Below are 25,296 nucleotides of genomic sequence, written 5' to 3' on the forward strand. Positions count from 1 at the left end.
TTTGAAGGTGCAACAAGAACGCTGATGAAAGGATATATGGAGGAAAGACAAAGGGGAATTGAATGCTAACAGCCTTAGCTATCTTAAATGAAACATTTGCTGAGCAAAAACAGTAATATAATTTCATCACATCAGAAAAAATTGGAAAAGTGAGTACATCTGTAAAGCTTTAGATGTAACAATCATCTTGCTATAGTCAAAACCACATCGGTATTTCGGTTCACCACTGAAAGCATTATTTTAATCTGTTGTTTTTTCCAACATCTCTTCTGCTTTTCTTTTTTTTGGTTGGTTGTCATTTTCTAAGGTTAGAAACTTTTCGATTTTGTTTGTTTGATTTGTTACCAGGCTCTGCCAGTCATCTTCACAAGTAAAAGACACAGTTAAATCCTTAGTGTCTTTAATCTTGATTACCTGAAAGTGGCTTTGTAGATTTGATTTCAGAGGCTTTGCTTTCACCTAGGAAAGACCAAACTTGTTTTACCACTGAAATTATGCTCATTTTCTAAACACTCATCAACAAAAGAGTTTAAAGAAAATCCTTAAGCTTCTGCGATTATGAGCATGTGATAAAGCCACCATTTTCTTGGCTAATTTCCAACAAAACTACCTTAGTTTTGGCACCAAAAAACTAAAATGTGAATTTGTGGGCCTATGTAGTAGCTTTGCAAGATTCCTAATATATTCCAGGAATGCCACAAACGTTTTCTAAAAGGGCTTGAGCTTGCACTGAAAGAAATTATATTTAAAACATGCAGATAAAAATCTGTTTTGTCTTCTACTCCCTTTCCAAACATGTCTATGTTTTGTATCTTCTATCGAAGCCAGGGGAAAATTTAAAATATTAACAGAAGTAAACTGCCATATAAAAACTGCCTTTTACTTCATATTTCCTCTCATGCTTCAAAGCAGCATTGTTGGAGAAACAGGAAAGAGCAGTGCAGTATTTGGAAGTTGGCATGTTCCCAAGGCCCTGGATTGGGTCATAATACTGTGTTAAAAATATGTTTTTCATTTTCAGGTTTTTTACTGATAATATTAATGGAAATTTAGAAACTAGAGACAAGTATAAAGTAAAAATCACTAGTAATCCAGTATCCAGAGAGACCTGTCAACATTTTGGTAATGTTTGCTGCTAGACCTTTTTCCTATTTTTAACATATTTGATTATTCTATAGAATTTTATACCTTGGTTTTTTTCCCCTCTGAGCTGTTTCCTAGGTCATTAGAATTTCTCATAACAATTGTCAGTGGCTGCAAAATATTCCCTTTTATGGATGTATGATAATTTATCTCATAATTGAATATTTATTTCAATTTATCTCTATCAAATAAATTTGAGTTAATTTGTTGGGGAAAAAATCATTATCAGGTAAAACCTCCTGTTAAAAGGGAATATTATATTTTAGAAATATGGAACAGGGTAAGAATTACGTTAAAATCACCCAAGATTCCAACCACCATTAAACATTTTAATGTAAATATTTTGGTCTCTTCTGTATGTATACTTTTAAATTTTCTGAATCACATATTTGCTGTGTTAGAAACATTTTTAGCATTTCCTTCTATTAAGTCTGTTAAGAACATTGCTCCATTATATTCCATGTTCCATAATTTCAATATATTGTTGGACATTTAAGTCATTGGAAAACATTTATTGTTATAAATTAGGCTATGATGAATGTCATTTGTTCGTAAGTCTTGTAAAGATCTCTGAATATTGCCTTACATTAAAATCTTTTCCGACTTAACTCATAAAAGTAGCATGACAATGTTACAAAGTGAGAGTATGTAGTAATATTTTTTAAATGATCTTAAATGTTCACATTTAATCTCAGTTCCCTAAGGATTGCTCTTGGCTCCTGAGAATTCTACAGTCAGCTACCCATCCCCTCACAGTCCTAGCCTCTGGTCCTTGGGATGATGCTGTGCTCATATCAGTCTGATTGCCTGTGTTCTTATATCAAACATGAAGACAAAAGTACCAGTACAGGACTGCCAAGAGACTTTAGGCAAGTCAATTAACTTTTGTGGGCCTCAGTTTTCTCGTAAGCTCCTTTTAGTTACAAAGTACTATGGTAAAGAGTAACTGGAATGGATAAAAATGTGCATAAATGTGTATTTCTGATAATGTCTGGTAAAGTGTGTTCAACATACTTAACTCACAGGGCCAAAACGAATACACAAGTTACTCATGAGTGCTGATACAAAAAAATATATCAAATCTATATGTAGGTTGCTACTGATTTTGAAGTTAACTGACTGGTGATCTGTATAGTTTAATTGTCCTGTTCTGCCATCAAAATGCTTGATACATTTTGGTGCAACTGACATCAAGTACAAATGACCTTGTTTTCCAAAACCTTGATTCTTTGACTTTTGATCTTGATGATGGAAATGAAGGAGACATTTACACCTATCTGCTTTAGTTTCTTTCCCCTTAACTACCTACTTGGTGAGAGAGGGGGCAGGAGCAGGGACTGGCTGTAGAGATAAACAAGATGTAATGTAGATTCAAGTTTTATATTTAATGAAACTTGTCCTGTTTCACTTACTTTTGAGGTTTTGCATCCTACAAGCAATAATTCTAGATATGTTGTCACGTATCTTGGCTCCTTCCTTTCCTATATCCTTTTAAAAATCACTTATCTCCTAACCTCTTTCTTTCTGACTTAAAAGGTCTCTGGCCTAAAATTTCCCCCAGCCTGGTACTAGTCCTAGGGTTGCATTTTAAAATTTAATTTAAATGAACCAAATTCAACAGGATTGCTGGGAAGAGTATGCATAAAAATATATTGAAAAATATAAGTTTCTGTTCCCTTTCTGGTTATTATGTCTTCATAAAATCCATTTGTCTTCATTTAGAACAAGGGTTGGCAAACTTTCTGTAAAGAGCCAGAAGTAAATATTTTTGGCCTTGAGAGCCAAGTGTCCCCGCTCACAACTGCTTCATTCTGTCAGTGCACCACAAAAAGTAGCCTTAGACGGTAGGTAAAGGAATGGGTGTGGCTGTGCTCTAACAAAATTTTACTTACTAAAATGAGTCAGTGGGCTGCATTTGGCCCACCAGCTGTCATGTGACAGACTATGATTTAGAAAAGTAAAATATTAAGGAGCAAGTAAACAGTCTTCATGAAGAGACTAGATTTGTCTGGTTTAATGCAGGGATAATAGCATTTTCAGTAGACTAGGCAAAAGCATACATAGATCTGCTTTTAAATAAGTCCCACATTACATGTTAATTGGTAATCATGCTGCTTGACACATAGTAATAAGTATCTAGAAATGTCTGTTCAGCCACTGAGCTGAGTTTGTTTTATGTGCACTAGTATTTTGAGAAGAAACTTTTTTTTTCTATTACGGAAGTTGAGAAAGTAGATAGCATTTGACTTAGAGCCAAGATACCTAGTCTAAATCCATCGCAGATTGTATCTTAATACTTTGGAAAGTTATTTCACATTCATGGCACTGTTTCCTCATCTGTAAAATAGATGTACCTCACAGGACTGGCATGGGAATATTTCTTTAAAAAAGTTTTAATTCTAGAAATGTAAATTCTTAAAAACAACATTAGTTGAAGGAAAAGCATTAGGAGTTAGACACAAAGAACTTCCCTATTGTGTTAATTATAAAAATGGGCTTGAAGGGCCTGCCGAGTGGCTCGGTTAAGAGGTCGCTCAAGAGTTTGAGCTCTGAGCAACAGCGGTTCGATGCCTGGCCCGAGCTGAGCTGCCGCTGAGCTGCCAAAAGGTGGCAGGATGGCTCAGCTAAAAAAATAATAAAATAAAAATAAAAATGGGCTTGAAAGGGGAATCTGAAATTTCCATCTGAAACTGAAAGTAGGACAATTATAAGTGTTAAGTATTCAACCAAATTAGAAATTAGTGGCTAGCTTTGATACTTTCAAGCTTCCTTTTTGCTTTTATGCTGTGACTTAACCAATTGGCCAAGAATTTCCCAATGCCAGGTGTCTATATTCTAAAGATACACCCTTGGACACATCAAGCCGAAACTATTTGTTGCTGAGTGCAATTATGAAAAGGTGCAAGGTGTATCCTTTAGCTTCCACCTGACTGGAGCTGACTTTAGTTTCAGCTCTCTGAGGAAGTTACACTACCTCAGTGGAGGTTTCTCGGATTTGAAAAGGAAAATGGAATATATGGTTAAAAGCTGTTACATGTTAAGGCTGTTAGTAAGTACTATAATTTTCATTTTATATGTGCTAAACGTAAAGTTTAGTGTGCACTTCTAATAAAATTCAAAATATACAGTAACTTTAAAATCAGTCACTATGCAGTTTTTTAAAATAAGTAAAGTTTCCTAACCTTTTAGGTTGCTTTTAGCAGTTACACCTATAATTGTCTGGTTTTTAGACTGAACAACACAGCCTTTTTTGCACTCAAGTTTTACATACTAAGATAAAAAAACATACATTTTAACAAAAAAATCCTGTCAGTTGTAGTTAGTTGCTTTTTATGTGACAAATGGACTCCTGAAGCCATATAATCTATACAAATACTTTGCTTAATATTTACATCCATACTTGATATGTTTATGGATATTTGATCTTTTCATATACTGTGTTCTAATTGAAATAATTAAAAGGTACACTTCCTTTGCAAGTCAGTTTCTCAAAATGTGAAGTACCTTAAGCACTAAAAACAACTGAATTTGCCTGATTAGATTATTTAAGGCAACCTTGATTAAAATAAATTTTTAAATGCTCAAACTGGTGAACTTTTTTTTTTTTAAGTTCAAATAAATGCTTCACTGGCACTATTCCTAAATTTAGGTGACTAAAAAATAGAAGTACATAATACACTACCTCACACTCTTCTTCCCAGAACAGGCTGGATTATATCTATTTGATTTATACACTGTGACTTTTTCCTGCTGTTTTCTATCAACCTTAATTGTGAAAAATGGTGCCATGTTGCCCTCTTGATATTATTTTGGAGATCAGTTAGGTCTTAAAGCATCCAGATGCATACAGTTCTACACATATCTGTAGAATTAGCTCAGTAAAGTCTGCTTGGCAATATTTTTAATTGACTTACATGTTCTGTGGGAAAAGAAGAATCATAAAAAGTTTTTGCAATTGCATTCCTCTCTTCACTGGGCTCTCCCTTGGGATCTGGATGGATAGTCGAGTTATTCAAAGTGTCAGCAACTCTGTTAATGCTGGTAGTATCTGGTTGACAAAGAGGAAATGACAACAACTGAATTTTATTCTCCAAACACTCATTTTAGTGACTGAACTTGTTTTTCTCTAATTCTGTGCTTGTGTAGTTAAAAAGGAACAATTTCTTTTTTCTTTTTACTTTGAACATTTTATAGTTTTCATAGACTTTGCTTACATTAGGCATTTCATTTCAATAAACAAAATGTTATTGTTACTTTCTAAACCTGATTTCACATTAAAATGAGTGAAATGGAATAAATATCTTCTAAGACAAAATAACAATATGTTTTCCTTACCCTGGTTCCTGCGTTGCCCACACATGTGAACATTTATAGTGAACATCTTACCAATTCAAATTAATAGGAAAAGTCTGAACCAACTAAAAATTTTACAAAGTATATTTAAAGAAAATGGCCGTAGTAAGAAGTCCAACAAAGGGCTGTTCAGTAGGCGGTCATTGGGCTCAAATAAATAGATAAAAATAACCTAGAGAAACATGTCTACTTTAAAGGTTAAAAGCTATTTATGAGGGCCGGCTGAGTGGCTCAACTGGTTAAGAGTTGGCTTAAGAGCAACGAGGCCACCGGTTCGATTCCCACATGGGCCAGTGATGCTGCGCCCGAGCTGAGCTGCCAACAGGTGGCAGGATGGCTCAGCTGGTGTAACAACAAGATTGGCTGTTTGATGGTGGCTATGCCCACCTGCAACTAAGATTGAACACAGCACCTTGAGCTTAGGCCATGAGCTGCTGATGGGAAGCCAGATGGCAACTGGCACCCTCCACAATGAAGACTGAAGAACAACAACTTGGCTGGTCCCCTTCCCCGATTCCCCAACAGTTTCCCTCCCCCAATTTCCCAATAAAATCTTAAAAACAATGTATATATTTATGAGAATCTTTTATGAATACAAGTTGAATTTCTTCAGAATTTTAGACATCTCCTACTCCATTCTTACTATTTACATAATTGGGACTTAATTTAGAAGAAAGGACCTGTGAGAAAATGGTAAACATTAGACCAGTACTTGATAACCACAGCATTTGCCAGACAAAATTAATGAAGTTAATACATTTTATTAGGAAAATTAGAGTTTGTGAAATGGAAGTTTTACAGTGTTTTGGTGTTTTCTATTTTTCCCTACATTACTTCATGCTAAAAACCCTCCGTCAGGCACAGCTGATCTCACAGATTCATTGCACACACAGATGCTATAAAATACATCTTTACAAAGCCACAAACATGATGGCGATAGGTTACAGTAGACGGGGAAGATCATGGAAGCGATGAGTCACGATACTTAGATATTTGAAAATTTTGTGTGCAATGAATCTGAGATTAGTTGTGCTTGACTGAGGGATAAACAAATACTCATTTTGCTTTTAGTTCTCAGTTTAAAAAAAAAATTTTTTTTTCTAAAAAGAAGCCTGTTAAGCCTGAAAGTCATGCAAAGCTTTCCTTAAAATCTTCATTTCTTTAATGGGTCTACATGTATATTGTTAAACAAAATCCCTTAAATCTAAAACTGTCTTTAAAAACCTAAACAACTTTGACTATGAGATTGCTATTGGCAAAGTAAAGAAGTTTTCCTCATGATTATACTTATAAAACTTGCTCACTGCTAACTCCAAGTTACACTTATACAGCACCTATACATGATATGTAGTATATTTTTATATTTAATATGAAACGTTTCAAATACACCAAAGTAGAGAGTATGAATCTCAATGTACCCATTACCCAGCTTCAATATCCATCAATAAATGCCAAGTCACATGTTTTATCCATTTACCTCTCCCCCGATTTTTTTATTCTGGTGTATTTTTAACGCAAAACTGGGACATTATGTTATTTCCTGTGGTAGTTTTAAGGAATAGAACAGTATGAAATACTTACATTTGAATATTAATATAGGTAAATAAGAGGTTCAATTTAAAGAGGTTCAGTGACAAATGATATGAAATGTGTTCATGTTATACCTCAATATTGTAAAATAAAAGAACTGGACATGGTGCTGGTGAAAGTACAGATGAAATAGAAAAATGAAGGAAAGGGAGAAAGTTGGGGGAAGAAAGCAACAAAATGGTTCTGAGAAGGAAGTTTTTTTGTTTTGTTTTTTTTTAAAGGAACAAACATGCACACTGGCAGAAACCTCACTAACAACTTCACTGCATTTGCTCTAGAAAGTAAACACTCAGATTACGTAGCTGTTCCTAATTTATAAGTAATCACCTGGACCTATGGTTATTTTCAATTCCTTGATTTTTTTTTTTCCCAAAGTGCAATAGCATCTCACTACATGTTGATAAATACTGGTTCAGATATATGTGAAAAGAAATCTACTTTATTTAAATAAAACCTTTCCTATTTTTACATATACACATGTGGAGTATTTTAGGTTTAGGGAAAAAAATGTTTTAATTTTCAACAATCTGGAGGATATTTATCAAAAATACTAAGTAGAAATAGAAATTTTAAAAGAAAACTTGTTTTCTTACCTGGTCCAATATCCTTCCTGATTTCATCCACACCAATATTTTTACAAAGTGTCATTGAAACAATCTTTATGTTTTCTGATGGACCTGTTGGTCTCTCTTTCAGCAACAAAGGAATGCTACAAGTTGAAGTGCTCACTGTTTGACTTTCAATTTGATTTACTTTTGACCAAGGACTAGGTTCTAAAACATTCACATATACTGGAGTTTTCTCAGTTTTTTTATCTGAAGTTGAAAGATCAAAGGCTGACCTTCCACTTCTGTTTACTAAATCTCCAGATGGCTTTATGTGAAGTGCACATGATTCTTCCAGCTGTCCTTCACTGTAAATTTTTCCTGAAACAATGTCACTTAATGACTCTGTTTTCTCTGTATTATTTAACAATGTATGCTGTCTTTCATTAACGTCCACAAAAAGGAAGAGGTCCTTTTCTGCAGCTTCAGTTATCTGATTCTCATCAGTCTTACTCTCTGTATTGTAAAACTGTACTTCTGTGAAAGTTTTCATGTGAACAGCAGTTTTCGTATCTTTGGCTTGTGAAGCACGTATGTTCTCATTGTTAACCCGAAGATGGGAAATGTTCACATTGTTTTCTAAACATCCCAGACAGTTCTTAAATTGACTGTTTTGTTTATCATCCAGATTTTTATACATGGCTCTTTCCCCAGGGCTTGAGTTGGGTTTCACCAACACAGGCATAATACTAACATTTTCATCTGAATTCGTAAGTACTTTCAAATCATCACTGACAACAGTAGATGAAGTAGGGCGGTTGACTGCTACATCACAGTGAACAGTTAGCTCAGGCTTCTCTGAAATATCATTACAGACTTGCTGAACATCCAAAATTTGTTTAAATGGCAACGTGCTGCACTCACTGTTTTTATTTAACAGTTGTACTTGTTTTATTTTACACTGTTTATCATCTAAGATAACATTACTTGAATTGTGTAAACTGTATTTCTGACACTGAACAGGATTCTTTTCTACATCTAGAGATGAAACCAAATCGGCTTTGGTTTGGTCACTATTTGTAATTTCCTTCCCTGTGGCATTTTCTTGAGTCCCTGGAAGCAACCTGAATTGTTGTTTGAATGGTTCATCTTCAGAAATACTTGTTTTATGATTTGTATTGTGAGCCATCTCATTTAAGATACTGTTAAATGATGTTCTGTTACTTCCATCTTCTAAATGTGCATCTGCATGGTAGAGATCTAATCCCTCAATTCTTTCTAGGCGTGTCTTCTCTGTTTCTATTGATATATCTGCCACTAAAAAGGAATTATTTGGTGATTTAAATTCCGTATATCCATTGTCTTTTTCCATGCCCACCTTGTCTTTTACTTCTGTAGTAACTGCTTTTCTAAATTCAGTAACATTCAAGGTTTGTTCTTGACTAATTAATTCTTTTTCCATGCACAAAGGTTTGTTTAGGGAGATTTCACTTTGATTTTCATCTTGAGGTACAGTAGTATCAATTTCATTCTTGGATATTTTTTCAGAAAGCTGTAAATCTGTCATAATGAGAACACAGTCAATTTTTATACACTAAGTTTGCTTTTATAAGTTATGTATTACCTTATTTTTATAAAAACATTTAGCCTTGGGCCGGCCGAGTGGCGCGATGGTTAAGAACTGGCTTGGGACGCCAGAGGGCCCCAGTTCGGATCCCACATATCAGGGCCAGTGACACTGCCCTCTACAGCTAAGATGCTGAACAACAGCTCGACCTGGAGCTGGGCTGCCATGAGTCGCCGGCAACGGCGTAGGCTGCAGCCCCTGTGGCAGTGGGTTGCCATGGGCTACCGTGTGTAGACAGCAGCCAGCGTGAGCGGCCAGCAGCCTCCGTGAGCGGCCGTCCAGAAGCCGGCGACTGATCTGCCTCGCCCGGGAAGAGCGCAATGATGGTGCCAACTTGCGCCAGTGAAGCAACGTCCTCCACAACTAGACTGAAGAACAAAACGACAGCAACTTGTCTGTTCCCCTTCCCCCAATTCCCCCAGCACTGTTCCCATCCCTCCAATTCCCCAATAAAAATCTTAAAAAAAAAAATATGACAATTTCTTTAAAAAAAACAAAAACAAAAACAAATTTAGCCTTAAATATTTCATTGGACAATTATTACACAAACATAATGACACCAGTTTTACTTAAATATTAAGTTCCCTTTTTCATAATAAGCATATATTTAGCATGCTAAAAGATTTGGCTCTATCCCTATTAAATTTTTATTTCATTAAAGCAAAGTATTTTTTATTTAAAATGAGAGAAATATGTTGAGGTATTACAAAATGGTTTTTATTTCCCTAGTCTGTTGCTTCCTTTTAAGCATATAATTCCATATAAACACATAACTGGTTAGATAAAAATCATTTTCTCTTAACATGTTATACTATTAATTTCTTTTACTACTTAGATCCAGATATTGCTTGCTGGTTTCTTCAAGACTAACAATCACTTTTTAATTTAATACCTTGTGAATATTTTTGAATTTTGAATATTCCTGGGCAAGTGTATAGAACATCTACTTAAGACATTTATTTTATTCATCTGGTTTCAACCATAGATTTCAAATTTTCAGTTTGGTTCCAACAATCTAGAATGCTAAGTTCAGGGCTCGCAGGGCTTTTCTCAAGTCCAGTTATTCTCTCTACAACATCCCCACCAAGTGGTTGTTCAACCAGGTTTGAACACCTTCAAACTGTCAGTATTATCTTTAAACAACTCTCAAGATGGACGAATTAGTAAATTATTTCAATGGTTACAGAAAGGTCATTTGAACTAAGGAAAGTGCTCTAGGTCTGGTCATGAAAAGGTTATTGGTAGCTCATAGCACATTCTCAGCAAAGCAGTGAAGGCAGAAGCCAGAATGCAAAAAGCAAAGAAGTGATGAGAAGCGAAGGCAGAAATGTATTTTTTTCCCAAAAGTATTGACTGTAAGGACTAGCTCTCAGGAAGCTGTATTTCTTAGACATACGAAAAAGTATTTCTCCAAATCCACTACAAGGTCCTCAAAGCAAAGACTGTAGTAATTGCTCTTTCCCAAAAAGCTCAATATACAAATTAGAAAATATCAGTATTATCTTAGATTACCTTCTATAATGACTTCTTCTCTAAGTGAGACATCGTTGTTTCTCTCCTTTTTTCTGTACTCAGTATCTAAACAAAAACTCACAGTATTTTCTTCCCTTATTTCTTGCCCAGAGTTATATTTCTGTATGATGGTGTTTTGTGATTTTCCCGTTGACATTTCACTGTTTTCAGTATTTACTTCTGGAAGATTCTAGTGTAAAATGGAAAAGATCCCTTTAATGTAAAAACATAAAAAAACTAAACAAAGTTTTCTAATAAAAGTGGAATCTGTTTCAACTCAATCATTTGACAATTTCTATTTAAAAGCCAAATGGTTATTGTTTTACTAAATTTAATATACTCTGTAAGAAAATCACTTAAAATTCATTTTGTATAATCTATCATATTTAAACAAAATGGAGAGTTAAGACATTTTTCAAATGTGCATTCCACATTATTAGATAATACCACATATTATATGTACTGAAAAAACCACTCCTTTATTAAAAGCAAAGTAGTCATGGCAGGCAAATTGTTTTGAGTGTTTGGTATTTTTATGTATCTTTAAAATAGAGAATCAGTTCAACATCCTTTTATTTACCCTGTATTCTGAGCACATATTCCAAGGAAGCACTGAACTAGGCTTTGAGATACAATGATGAACATAAAAATACTCAAAAACCTACAGTCCAGTGGGGAAGACAGGAAAAGAAATAACAGACAACTTTAACAGGGATGAGGCACTCCAGGGAGAACAAATGGCATATACAGGTGCTTAAAAGCAAGCAAAATTATAGTCTTTTCATGAACTACTTGTGGTTTACTTCTGCTATTATTATAATAGGAACATGGAGAGAATGACGGCGTGAGGGAAGCTAGGCCTAGGTCATTAAGGGCCTACTAGATATAGCATGCTAAGGAGTTCCAACTATTGAAAGATGATGTGAAGTCGCTGAAGGGTTTTAGACAAAGTGATGAACATGAGCTGACTGATGAAAGACTTAAATGTAAGACGTGAAACCATAAAACTCCTGGAAGAAAATGGACACAGTAAACTATCTGATATCAGTCTAAGTAATATCTTTTTGGATGTGTCCCCTCAAGTAAGGGAAACAAAAGCACAAATGAACAAATGGGACTTCATCAAACTAAAAAGCTGTACAGCAAAGGAAAACAAAAAGCCAACCTACTGCATGGGAGAATGTATTAGCAAATGATATATGCAATAAGAGGTTGATAACCCAAAATACATATATAAGGGAATCATGCAACTCAATAAAAAAAAACAGACAATCTGATCAAAAAATGGGCAGAGGACATGAAGAGACATTTCTCCAGAAGATATACAGATAGATGGTCAACAGACATGAAAAGATAGAATCATCAAAGAAATGCAAATCAAATACCACCTCACACTAGTCAGAATGGCTAATATCAAAAAGTTAACAAATAACATGTAGGTGAAATTGTGGAGAAAAGGAAACCCTTGTCCTAATTTCTTTAACAATTTGATTCCCCAACATAACTTGAATTTTACCTGAAACTTCTTGTCTTCCTCTGACTTTTTCAGATCACATAATTCATTGTAATGTTCTTGTAACTTAATATGAGTTTCTTTAAGTGATGATAACTCATTTTTAATCTCATTAATTTCTCCATTTAGTTCTTCAACCTAATATAAAATTCAATCAAAATGAGAACATACATAAATGTGTCTTATATGAAAATGCTTTATTAACACAAGTTTTGGGAAATAGTAAAAAATGAAAACTATACCAAATTAATTACTAAGAGGTACCATTCTCTGAACTGCAATGAGTACTTAACAAACATCATTTCATACTCATAAAAACCCTATGAGGGGGCCGGCAGAGTGGCGCGTTGGTTAAGAGCTGGCTTGGGACGCCACCTCTGAGCAGCAGGGCCTTGGTTTGGATCCCACATGAGGGCCAGTGACGCTGCACCGTCTACAGCTAAGATGGTGAACAACAGCTCGACCTGGAGCTGGGCTGTTGTGAGTCGCTGGCGACAGCGTAGGCTACAGTGGGGCTGGCCAGCAGCTGGTGTGCACTTTCATGAGCTGCTGTGAGCCATGAGCGGCCATCCAATGGCCGGCGACTGATCTGCCTCACCCGGGAAGAGTGCAATGATAATACCAACAAGGGCCAGTGAAGTGACATCCTCCACAACTAGACTGAAGAACAAAAGGACAGCAACTTGTCTGTTCCCCTCCCCCAGCTCCCCAATAAAATCTTTAAAAAAAATTTAAAAAAAACCCCTATGAGGTATTTTCAGTTCCCAGTTTCCAGGTGAGAAATGTGAGGCTCACAGACCTTAAGTAACTTGCCCAAGATCAGGTGGATATAAAGTGGTAATCAGGATTCAAATCCAAAGCTAAATCTAGGGGTTGTGTTCTTAACTATTACATTAAACGACCTCTTGTTACAAACAAAAAATTTATTTTTAATAAAAATTCTATGTAATTCCTTCATTGCTTTACTAAAGTTTTATTTTCTTGTTGCATATTAGATACACAGATTTTAACTAGATGAAGAGTATTGAGTGCTAAGTAGTAAAATAGAAACCGACTCTTCAGCCTAATATTTACATCTATAAACTGGACTTTCACTGGCTATAAAATGTCATAATCTTTGTCTCGGGGGAGTACTCTTTCATGGTGACCTAAAATAGCTAAAAGCTCCACTGAGGAGATACATGCACTTTTTTCATGAAAGATTATAAGAGTTTCTCTTGAACAATTTTTAAACTACCAAAAAATTCCATAATGCATATAATATTCCTTATAGGGGCTAACAGACATGAGCTCGCCTATTACTTTCCCTTCATTTTACCTAATTTTAACCATTTTTCAATCTCTGCAAGGTGACAGGCTCAACTGTCCATGTGTCCTGTAGCCCATCCTCTCCCATCTCCCCTCATGCTAGCTCTGGCAGCAATCTCTTCTCTCCTGCCTATTTTCAATCTTTCCTGCTCTACCAGCATGTTCTCCTCAGCCCACAAACATGCTCTTCTCACATTTCTAATTGTTTTTTCTTGACCCAATTCTCTGTCTCTCAATTTTTAAAGTCCACACTTGCTACTTTCAAATTCTAACCTCTCATCACTCCTTAACAACCTAACTTCTACCCTTATTGTTCAACTGATCTCGCTCGCTCTCTAACAAAAAACGAAAACAAACAAAAAAATGTTGGCATTTCCCAAGGCTTTTTCTTCTTTAGCCTTCTCTTCAAGACCTCCATTCCTTCCACAGATGATCTTGTAATATCTATACCTTCAGATTTCATCTTTATGCAAATAAATCTTAAATCTATATCTCATCTCCCAACCTCTCTCCTAAGATAAGTTCACATTTTCAAATACATTGAATGCATTTCAAGGAAGGTTTCCTGCAGGCACCATAAAGTCAACAGTTCCCAAATCAAATTCATTATTTCATCTACCAAATCTGCTTTTCCTGTCACATTCCCTGTGTCAGTGGCATTATCATTTTACTAGTTACACTAATCTCAAAGACATATTTACTCCCTTTTCCCCTTCTAAAACTCATTATATATAGAATGTCACTAACCCTGCCAATTCTACTTCCAAAATGCTCTCTGCATCTATCCCTCTTCTCTGTTCTCACTACTGTTGCCCAAATTCACACCCTCAGATGCTCACGGTTAGATTATTTGAAGTACTCTTCATACTGGTCTAGACCTTTCCAAAAAGCCATCCTCCATACTGTTGCAAGAGTTATTTTTCTAAAACACAGATCTGACTGTTGCACTTCTCTGCTTCAAAATTCTCAGTGGCTTCCCATTACTTACAAAATTCAACTTCCTTCGTAAGGAACCCTTCAGAAGGTGATCTCAACCTATTTTCCATTGTCACATTCCACATCATCACCCTTGAAAATGCAGTTTCATGTCTCCATGATTTTTCCCTTTCTTAAATGGAATGCCAACAGGATGGAATGGGAAGTGTAGGAAATGGGCACCTATGGCCTGGTGAAACTCTACTCATCTTTCAAGGCCAAACTCTGTCATCTTTTCTCTAAAATTTTCTCCAGCCTAAATAACATGATTTAGTTTGTGCTTTCATAGTAATGTGTTAATACTACTAAAAGCACTCCACGCTGTTAATTGTGGTTAATTTCATAGTTATCTATCTCTTTGAAAGTGTAAGAGCTCTTTATTACTCTTTGTATTTTAGGCATCATTGAAAATCCAGTACTTAGAATAGTGCCTCACACATAATAGATGCTCAACAAATGCTGTGAACTAAAATCTTTTTGTGACACCCCCCCCTTCCCTTAATTTCTGAACATCCTCATTTACTGCCTTTTTGTCTATACATATCCATTTGGCTATACAACTAGTCAAATCAAAATAGATACACATAACACTGCTCTTTATCTTTCAATGAATTTTAAATATATATCTAATGATATTCACTAAGTTTTATTTGTACAGTATTTTCTTTCACTGTTTATTTTTTTGAAAAACAGCAGTTTATATGATTGCACCTTATTTTTGGAAGTATCTTTTTATGTTTTTTTTTAACCCATCTTGATCAAATCTCAGTAGCAATCCACTCAAGAATGGTGAAAAACTTACATAGAGACAGAAATATAATTAAAGAGTGGATCTGACCTCCCATTCAAGAAAACTCTTATAGAACCAAAGAGCTTTTAAAATTTTATTTTGTGTTTAGTACTAAAGCATGGAAGTGAAATGATTGTAGAAGCTAAAAATCCTAAGACAAAACCAATTTTATCCAAATTTATAGGCCTCACCAGTGAAGCTGTTTATTTTTCTGAATGAAATTGATTTTTTGTTGAGGGAGGGAGATGGTAGTGGTCTCATCAGGAAAAGTAAATGTTTAATTTTCTTAGCTCAACTACTTTTTTTTGCACGGTTGGCATATTTAAATTTATATTCTCTTTTCACTTGATAGTTTTTGCTTATCCTGTGAGTGCCATTTCCATGGTCTTTTAAACATTAGGAATGTGAAGGAAGTATTGGGATGCAATGTGGATTAGCTGAAGCTAAAATGAATATTACTATGCTTGGTGCCTAGTGATAAACTTTACTACCGAGATTATTAAGGATTTTTTAGTATTCTGATAGAATTAATTACAAACTACTTTTTGAGATTTGGGTAAAGCTTATCAAATTCATCAGTGAAGACATGATCTCTCCAAAATATAAATTAACATGTTAGCTGCAAGCAATTGAAAAATCAAGTTACTTATATAACAATTTATATCACACAAGATCATCTACAGAAAACGTTATCAAGTAGGTACTTAGGTATATAGTATATTAGTATAAAATATATTAGTATAGCATTAGAATATAGTATAATTACTATAGTAATCTGAAGTAGAATCTTATTTTCCCAAAATATAGCTTTCATAAACTCATAAATGACTTTCTATTGTGTGAATTCTTGTAAAAGAAAGGCAATGAAAATAGATATTAAAATAGAATATTCAATTTTGGGGTTCATCCATCTTTAAAAAGTGAATCCTTATATTTCACTTTAATTTACATCATTGTACATTTTATTATCTACTTCATTAAAATTAAAATTTAGTATCAAATAAACGTGGTTTAAGGAAATAGCATTGTTTACAACCATCAATTCTTATGATAAAATGTTAATACTATACAACTCAACTACTGTATACATGTTCTAAAAACATGGCTTTAATACATCTCAACGAAATTGCTGAGGAAAGCTAAACAGATCAGCTAACAATAATACCTATATAATTCTATATTTTAATCATTTACTAAAATACTATCAATGGTTTTATGAAAAGGTAAATTAATTTTTCTTTGTCACATATGTAACATCATTCAAATTAGATATATACACATACACACATACACACATGTGGTTTTTCATGCATAAAAGCACTACAGGAAATTTTATTAAATTTAGCTTTTAAAAAGTATTCACTTCTTGGAACTAGAAGTGCAAGAAGAAAATGTGTCTGATTTTATTCCTACATTATTTTTGCAATATTTTCTTAGCATTTAATAGTTATCTTAAATGTCTACAACTATTTAAAATATTTTACTATTTTACTATTTAATAAACCTACATGCTTTTTCCAAGTTCCTAGTGCTTCCTCATGCTCATTTTGAAGATTAAGGAACTTTTCTTCATTTTCTTTTACCTTCTCCCTTTGCAGCTCATTATCTCTTTCAAGGGTCTGCAATAAAATTAATTATCCAAAAAATAATCAATACCACATTAATGAATTTTGATGTGTTTTATGTTGCTTGGACCTTTGCTTCTAACATGCTGAAAGTGCCATACAGATCAGTGATAATGTGCTATCTCAACAATAATTTTCATAAATTAACAGAAAGGTACTTATAGTTTAGTTAACAGGAAATAGGGGGAGGTTATGAAAAAGAAATGGCTATAAAAGGGTATAAAAACATTGCCATTATTCAGTTTCACTGCATAAGTTTTAATGTACTGAAAAAGTAATATAAAGTACAGCACTGAAAAATATGAAATGTAGCATAATCCAGCCTAACCGTACTAAAAATTTTTAACTACCACAGAACATTTTTTTTCGTATCTGTTTATTTTAGAAAATAAACTAGCTAGAAAACCCTTAAATACAATTTTAATTTCAAATTAACAATTTAGTAGAGGTTCAATATTTACTATATTAATTTATTAGATAATAAATTAACATAATATAACCATCACACTACCCTCTCTCCCAAAAATAACTCTTAAAGAGTAAAACCAGTACTAAGTGTTTTCTAAGACATTTAGGATTTTTAAGCTATTAAATCAGTGTCACCAGTATTATTAGTTTTTTTCAATTTTTGCTGATAATCCAAGTAAACTTTGGTAAAAAGACAAATAGTAAGAACTCTACCTACATGTCTAATACATCTGGGATTTTTAAGTTCATTTGTTCATCATTATGAAAGCTATATACATTCAGTGTAAACATTACAAGCCACACACAGGATACAGAAAGAAAAGGTAAAGATTTCCTCTATTGGTTCTCCAATTCTCCTCCCCAGGTAACCATTCTAGCAGTTTCTGATGTATCCTTCCAGAAGTTGTCTAGAAGCATACAAGTATATAAAATGTATTTTTAAAATACAGATGAGACCACATCATCCATGCCATGTTATTCTGCAAATCACTTTTTTTTAAAGATGAATAATACTATGTCTTACTTTCTATATTATTATATATAGCTCTCATTTTAAAGGCTTCATAGTATTCCATCTATTTAAAGAGTTCTCAATTATATCTAGAATGTCAGTATGCAGACATAATTATCCAAAATTATGGAAACATATAATACAAACATTTTATAACTTTAACAAGAAGATTCTCTTCTAGCTTATAAAGAGCTGTGCATTTTGAGAGCACTCCATGAATTCCTATTATGATTGCCTCTACTTTAGGATCACATAAATACTTTTACAGAAGTCATATTTTCTTAATTTATAGGTACCTATTGTGATAATACGGCAGTTTATATATATTTACAATGTATATATTTAATAGATGCTTAACACTTTAACATTCTAATTTTATAGTATCTATTTATCTTGTCAACACTGTATTTTAAAATATAGACAAATCAAAGTTTAGAGGAGATATGGGAGTATATACCACAGTCTCTATCTTAGTAATAATAAATGATCAAGAACATTATGTTCTTAAAACAGTGCATTAGATATGTCAATCATTTCCTGTCCTTACCCATACCCCAACCTGAAAAACATACACACACAAAAAACACCAAAAAACTGCCTATATCAGGTATTCTCTCTGTTTCCATTTTTTGGAGACATTCCATCCTTCCATCACAATTTGGACCTATTGTTCTTTTAGTCGGCTACATTGATCAGGTTATCTCAAGATTTCCTTCTCTCTTCTGTGGTGGGTCTCCTGTTTTCTAGATCCCATAGCTTCCTCTTTCCGGGTTTATTCCATTCTCTTGGTAAAGCAAACTTTCTATTACTTCTTGATAAAGGAGTCAACAGATGGTGCATTTTTGAGACCCTGCATATCTGAAAATATCTTTATTCTACCTACACTTAACAATTCATTTCATTGAATACGGCCCAATTCTGCTTTGGAAATCAATTTCTCCCCAACCTCTAAAGACCTGGTTCTATTATTTTCTACCTGCCAGTGCTGCCAGTGAGAAGCCTGAAATCATTATGTTGCCATTCTCATTCTGAATCCTTTGTATGTGACCTAACTTTTTTTTTTCCTACAGAGTTTTAGAATTTTCTCTTTTAGTATGAAATTTCATAATATGCATTGGTGTTGGGCAGAACAAACTCAAATCCTTCAGCTCTGGGTTACAAGAAAGTAACCCAGAGCTGAAGGATTTGAGTTTGTTTTGAAATGACCAAAGAAATAGTTCTAGTGAGACCTATTTCTTTGGTCATTTCCTCTCCTTCCATTTTCTCTGTTCTCAAACTCACCAGACCTGTTAGACTGACCCCCTAATTTTATTTCCTATTTTTCATCTCTGTGTCTTTTGGTTCTACTTTCTAGGAAACTATCTCAATATCATCTTCCAACTTTTGCACTGTAGTTTTTATTTCTGCTAATATATTTAAGGGTTCTCTTTTATTCTATGAATGTTTTTTTTTCATAGACTTCGAATTCTTGTTTTGTGGATTAAAAAATATAATTCTCTTACATAAGTATGTTTTCTTAGTTTCTTCAACTGTTTTTCATTACTGTTTGGTTTGGTCTGTTTTTCATGTTGGAGACTTTCAAATGTCCAATGATCCTTAACTGCCTGTTCATATTTAAGGATGAAGTACTAAAAGGCTGGTTGAAAGCTTTGCCAAATGGTGGGCTTCACTGAAAGTTGATCTGGCTGAGCTATTTTATTGGGAAAACTTAACTGCAACAGCTACAGTCTTTTCTCTTGAGCAGGTTAGTTCCCCCAGAAAGGGATCTTCCATTCTCTGCCTGGACGTTATAAGGCTAGCTGCCCTTTACAAGGGGAAACGGCTGAGCGATCTCAGAATTCAGTATTTAGACTTTCCACCCTGTTTTCAATATAATACTATAAGTGGTATGCTAATAAATAGGCTTTCAAAAAAAAAGGAAGCCTGATTTGCAGCATTTGCCAATTTCAATAGTGTTCAATATTCCCACCATGGTCAATTTCAAGCTACCATTTGTAGAAAGAACAGCTCACAAAGTGGCACCAGCTCTAACAGCCAGGTCTCTCTGGTATAAGCTGTCTCCAGCACACCACTGGCTCTCCCTGACCTCAGCTGTCCTTCAGACTCTCCAACGTAAACCTCCAATCGTCTGCCAAGTAGGAGACAGGCAGTGCCTGTTTGTGCAGGGTAGGGGAGAGAATCTGGAGGTGTGGTAGCTTCTTACACAGACCGTCCAGTTCCAGGCTTCCGTAGAGGCACACAATGCTTGCAATTCCTGACCATTTTTGCATCTTTGGCTTATGTGTCTACTTTCTATCATTTACGAAGTAAATTCCTAATTTTCCATCTGGTTCTCACTTTTAAACCTTTATTTTTGTTATTTCCTCTACCTATTTCTTGTCCTTGTGAATTTAACAACGTCATTTTATTGCAATTTCAGAAAGACATAGAAATGAATGTGTGGGTTCAATTGAATATTTAACTAGAAGCCCTAACCTGGCAATATCTGAACTTGCAAAGGGTCTGAATTTATTCTTTGTTAATTTAATATGAATGAGCTCCTACTATGTGCCACATACTCTTTTAGGCCCCTATGCTACATTAGTGAAAATGTTACTGTTGTCGTGGAATTTATACTCTATCAGGAAATTATTTGGTATTATTTGCATCTGGATTAACAAATCTAAAAACCCTCTCTGAAAAAATAGATGTTGTGGAAAGTCAAAATAAAACGATTTGTTCATACTTTAGTATACCCAAAACGGAGTAAATTATCCTGGTTAATACCATGGTGATACTATGACTATAGTAGCATAACTACTTACATCTGGACAAAACTATTAATTAAATCACAGTAGCAAATATTCTCTATCATAAGACTGCAGTTCTCTATGCTCCAAATTGTACTATTAAAAAGATAAGACAGATGACAGCATGATAGCAGATCACTGAAAAAGAGCAGGCCATTATGAAGAGTAATGACCCCTTTTAGTACAGGAGGAATTAGAATGCTCCTTGAGAAAACACTTGAGCTATCTATGCAGCATAATCCTCAGCAACAGTTCTACATTAATATTTTGTTATACTATATATCAGTGGTTCTCCAATACCAGTCTGCAAACAAGTACTGATCTGTGACAAAATTTCACTAGTCCATGGCAAAAAATGTCAATACAAGGTCATCAAGTGTCTTTTCCTATAACAGACTGTACTTTTTCCTGAGATTACATCCTTAATATACTTTTAGTGTTCAAATGTTCTTTTATAAAATTAAAATGATAGTATTGTTTATTTTTTAACATCTTTACTTATCAAAATAAAAAGCTGACAATTCTACCCTGTTCTTGCCAATACTGTTTTAAATTTTACTATATAAAATCTAGTTTATGTACTATCAAGGCTCAGCTAATAATGGTGCCAGTTAGAGACAGAGGCTTTTGGATTATCTAAGATATTGACAGTGTAGTTAAAAGATCCTGGAACCATAGTTACAGTCATCATTAACTCAGATCTATAACTACTATCGGCCCTGTAGAATTCAACAGTACATAAACACTGGGTTTAGAGCCCATGAAAGGCAATTTAAAAGTTGTAGTTTTCATATAACTGATCTAACAAAAGTGGCAGCCCTCATAGGTCTGGCAAAAATACAATAATAATGTAATGTAGAAAAGGTGCTGGAGTAGAATCAGGACAAAGATTTAACCCTGCTTTGCCACTAATTAGGAGGCCTTAAACTACATTGCTTATACTTCCTGGATCTCTACTTCATCGTGAAATGAAATGATTGGACTGGCTAATCTCTAATATTTTGATCACCCTAAAAATCTGTTTCAACTCTTTTAAATGGATTAGGAAAAAATCCTGATAACTGCTATTGATAAAGAATGTGAGTAAATGATGTGTTTCTTGGGAGAAGGTTGAAGATATCAGAGAAATAGTTTCAGTTATCCGTCTGTAGAGTGAGCAGAGGAGGTGGGGGATTACTTGCTTATATAATAACTAGACTTTGAGAGAAATGCTTTTTACTAGTATTTCATTGGAGTAGGTAAAGCGGTTAAGAGGAAGGAGAGGTTGGACACTAGCACACCTCTCCCAGGTCTAACTCCTATAGTACTGGGGGCAGGCAAGAGAAATAAGGAAGGTGAAAGCCTCTTTATGTGACTATTCACAGAACATCAATGGTGAGATAAATCTCGCATGGTTCAGATCAGATTTGGTTCTTTTCAATGGTGATGGACTCAACATAATTTGTGAGGCCTGGTACAAAATGCAAAAAGCAGAAAAAAAAGTGCTATTAAAGATACTAGAATCGAAACTTTTTCCTTTCTTCATGGTCCCTTCCCTTTCTTTCTCCCGTGTCAACCATCATGGGACTTTTTATTTTCCATTTAATGTCACGGTCCTGGGGAAGCAGGATACTCACAGGGAAAATGCAGATCCTCACAGATGCCTAAAGGCCTCACCACACAACTCAGCACAAGTGTGATCCACCAGCTACTGGCTCCTGCCTCTTACAAGTGGCTGGATTCGGGTACCATGTGCTGGCTGGGGGTGTGGAAGTAAATCTTCTCATCCCATGGGCCCTCTGCCCCAACCCATGGCAGATGGGTAACCCCCAAGAGATTGCAACTGCCACGTAGAGATGCACCTCAGGACCTGGACGGGCATTCACTCCCTGCCAAGTCACCTACCTGAAGTGCCGAGGTGTTGCCAGCCTGGGACAAAGGATGCTGCAGGGCACACGCACTCCACCCAGACCCTCCCTGCTGTGTCCAGGCCTGCACCAGGGGTAAAGGGCAGCAAGAGAACACAGGCCTCTCCCCACAACGTGGCCCAGGCCACAGCAGTGGTGAGACTGGAGCAGCGAGTATGAGGCCAGGCAGGGCCCAGGGCACCAAAGGGTGGAAGAGCCAGCAGCCAAGGACTGGTCCTGGGAGGCCGGAGAGTGCCTGAGCTGAGGCTCTAAGCCCAGTGCATCATCAGGCTTAATTCACCATCCCCATCAGACTGAATTTACAAAACATAAATTCAAGGATAAAAATTAATAAAAACTTCAAGACAGTAACCACAGAACATTAAACCTGAAGCATGAGGCCCTTCTGAGTATGGGTCCTTATGTACGTGCACTGGTTACGTAACCATGAAGCTGGCCCTGGCTCTGCTGATGGTGGTCTTTACATAGGAAGATTATAGTTTTCTTGGGAAATGTTCAGCGTGATCCTTTATTACCAAGAGTCCCTTCAGAGGGGCATAAATACCTTCCACTGGCCAACTCAGTGGGACATGTCCCCAGCTCCTTCTTTGAGTCGGACATCACTTGGCCCAGTAACACCAAGGGCAGTGCCCGCCCTTCCACTAACCTCCATGTTCCTTCCAGTGGATCCAAGAAACCACCAAAGTTCTCTCTTCTGCATCCTTCCAGGTATAATATTGGAACAAGTATAATACACTTCAAGACCCACTGGCACAGATTACTACAAAACTTTACTACTTGAAATTTCTAGACTATGACAAGATATTAGTTTACATGTTCTTGCAACACTTCCAAACTTCAGGAAACATTATGTCAAGCTATTCCACATGAACTTATCACATTCTACTCTACTGGTGACACCGGAGCAGATGTTCAGGTTTCCACAGCATTTCAAGTATCCATCTAAAAACAAGATGGCCGTCTCCCCCTCCCCTTCTCGTACTCCTGTCTTTACAAGGGATTTTCTGTAGACTCCTTCACTTAGCTTCATGAGGGGAGATGTATGCCCCTCCACTGGGAATGTAAGAGAAAAGACCCTCTTATTGAACCCTCACTCCCATAACATCAGTGACCATAACTTCTTCCATTCCCCCATCATTTCTTATATGTGCTGAAAAGAAGATGACAGGGTGATTGCTGCGATAATAGGGTCAATTCTATCACATTTCTATAAAGAGCACTCTGCCCCTAATTACTGGGAGCTCACTGATTACTCTCTTAAAACGTGGTGATACTCATCGCTTTTTATTTTCAGTTTTAGTCTTGGCCACAATTTTAAGACAAAGAAAAAAATCCTATTCGATCTGTTACAAAATGAAATCAGATATTTCTTACAGTTGAACATTTAAATAGTGACTTAAATGTTAAAAAATATGCTCATTATCTTAGATATTGATACCAAGTTGATGAAGAAGACAATATCTTACCCGCAAAATTCAAAATGATCTCAAATAAAGTTGGACAAATGACTGCAACTAAACAGGTAAAGCTCATTAGATGGAAATATACTTTAAAATACATATATATTTATAACCTGATTATTTTCTCTTAGCACCTTCAATTCTCCTTCTAGTTCCGTATTAGCTTGAGTCTGTTGCTGTAGTAACTGCTGCATATGTTGGAAAGAAATGATGATACCCTTCAAAAAAGTATAAATATGATATATCAATTAAAAAATTTTTAAGACAGTATGTTAACTAAAGTCATGCTGTACATTAAATCCCCAAAACTTACACATCTTATAACTGGAAGTTTGTACCCTTTGATGAACATTTCCACATTTCTCCTCTGATTTTGTTCTTAAATGGGAGTATATGTGAGACCTGGTTAAAAAGGTACAATGTATACATTTCATATACACTGAGTGCTTACTATGTGCTAAGAATTGACGTAGGCATGATTCCATTTGTTATTTAACTTAATGTGTTTGCCCACATTTGTATCTGGTTTTGAAAATATTTACTAGCTTCCAAGCTATTTTAGGATTGCTTGCCTGTTTTTCTTTTTGAATATGGGTAATCTCTTCATTAATCTTCTTATTTAATTCCAATTCCTTTAAAAAATTGAAAAATTTTAGGTTATGATGTAAAAGCCAGCAAATTCTACATTCAATGCAGTGCTCAACAAATTTGGGAGTGTCATACCTATTATTTAACTTCAGAGTACCAACATTTGTTTGCTGTTGAAGCAGTGACTCTAGTAAACTAAAGATGGTATTAGATAGGCAATATAGGCTGGTGCAAACTTACAAATTTAATGTTAAAAAGCACAGAATTTCTCATCTCTAAAAGCTTTTCTGGAGCTACCACTGTACCATAAGATGACCTGACACCATATTAAAGTGGAAATAAAATGATTACAGACAAATTTTAATGTCTTAAAGTCTTGCTGATAATAGTAAATATCTAACAATTAAAAAAAATTCACAATACTTTTTCCTATGTATTAACTTGACAAAATGAACATTGTGTTATAATCCTGAAATTCTCATAGATTTTATAAAAAATATTAATTTTATAAACATGAAGACAGTTAATTAAATACCATCTTGAGCCTTCCTTGAAGTTCCTGAAATTTTTGTTCTTTAATTGTTAAATTGAT

The 25,296-nt window shown here is 35.1% G+C and overlaps 1 protein-coding gene across 1 annotated transcript; it reads right to left on the reverse strand.

The window, feature by feature from the left end:
- Window positions 1-44: 44 nt before the first annotated feature.
- CCDC73 (coiled-coil domain containing 73) lies at window positions 45-25,296 on the reverse strand. The gene is made up of 8 exons (XM_019639486.1): window positions 25,240-25,296; window positions 24,230-24,334; window positions 16,865-16,975; window positions 12,287-12,421; window positions 10,771-10,960; window positions 7,680-9,191; window positions 5,058-5,191; window positions 45-459 (listed from the first exon to the last, which is right to left on the reverse strand). Exons 1-8 carry the CDS (start codon window positions 25,240-25,242, stop codon window positions 241-243), a joined length of 2,409 nt encoding a protein of 802 aa, XP_019495031.1. The 5' UTR covers window positions 25,243-25,296; the 3' UTR covers window positions 45-240.

The sequence above is a fragment of the Hipposideros armiger genome, unplaced genomic scaffold (assembly GCF_001890085.2).
Source record: "Hipposideros armiger isolate ML-2016 unplaced genomic scaffold, ASM189008v1 scaffold_44, whole genome shotgun sequence".
Lineage (NCBI taxonomy): Eukaryota > Metazoa > Chordata > Mammalia > Chiroptera > Hipposideridae > Hipposideros > Hipposideros armiger.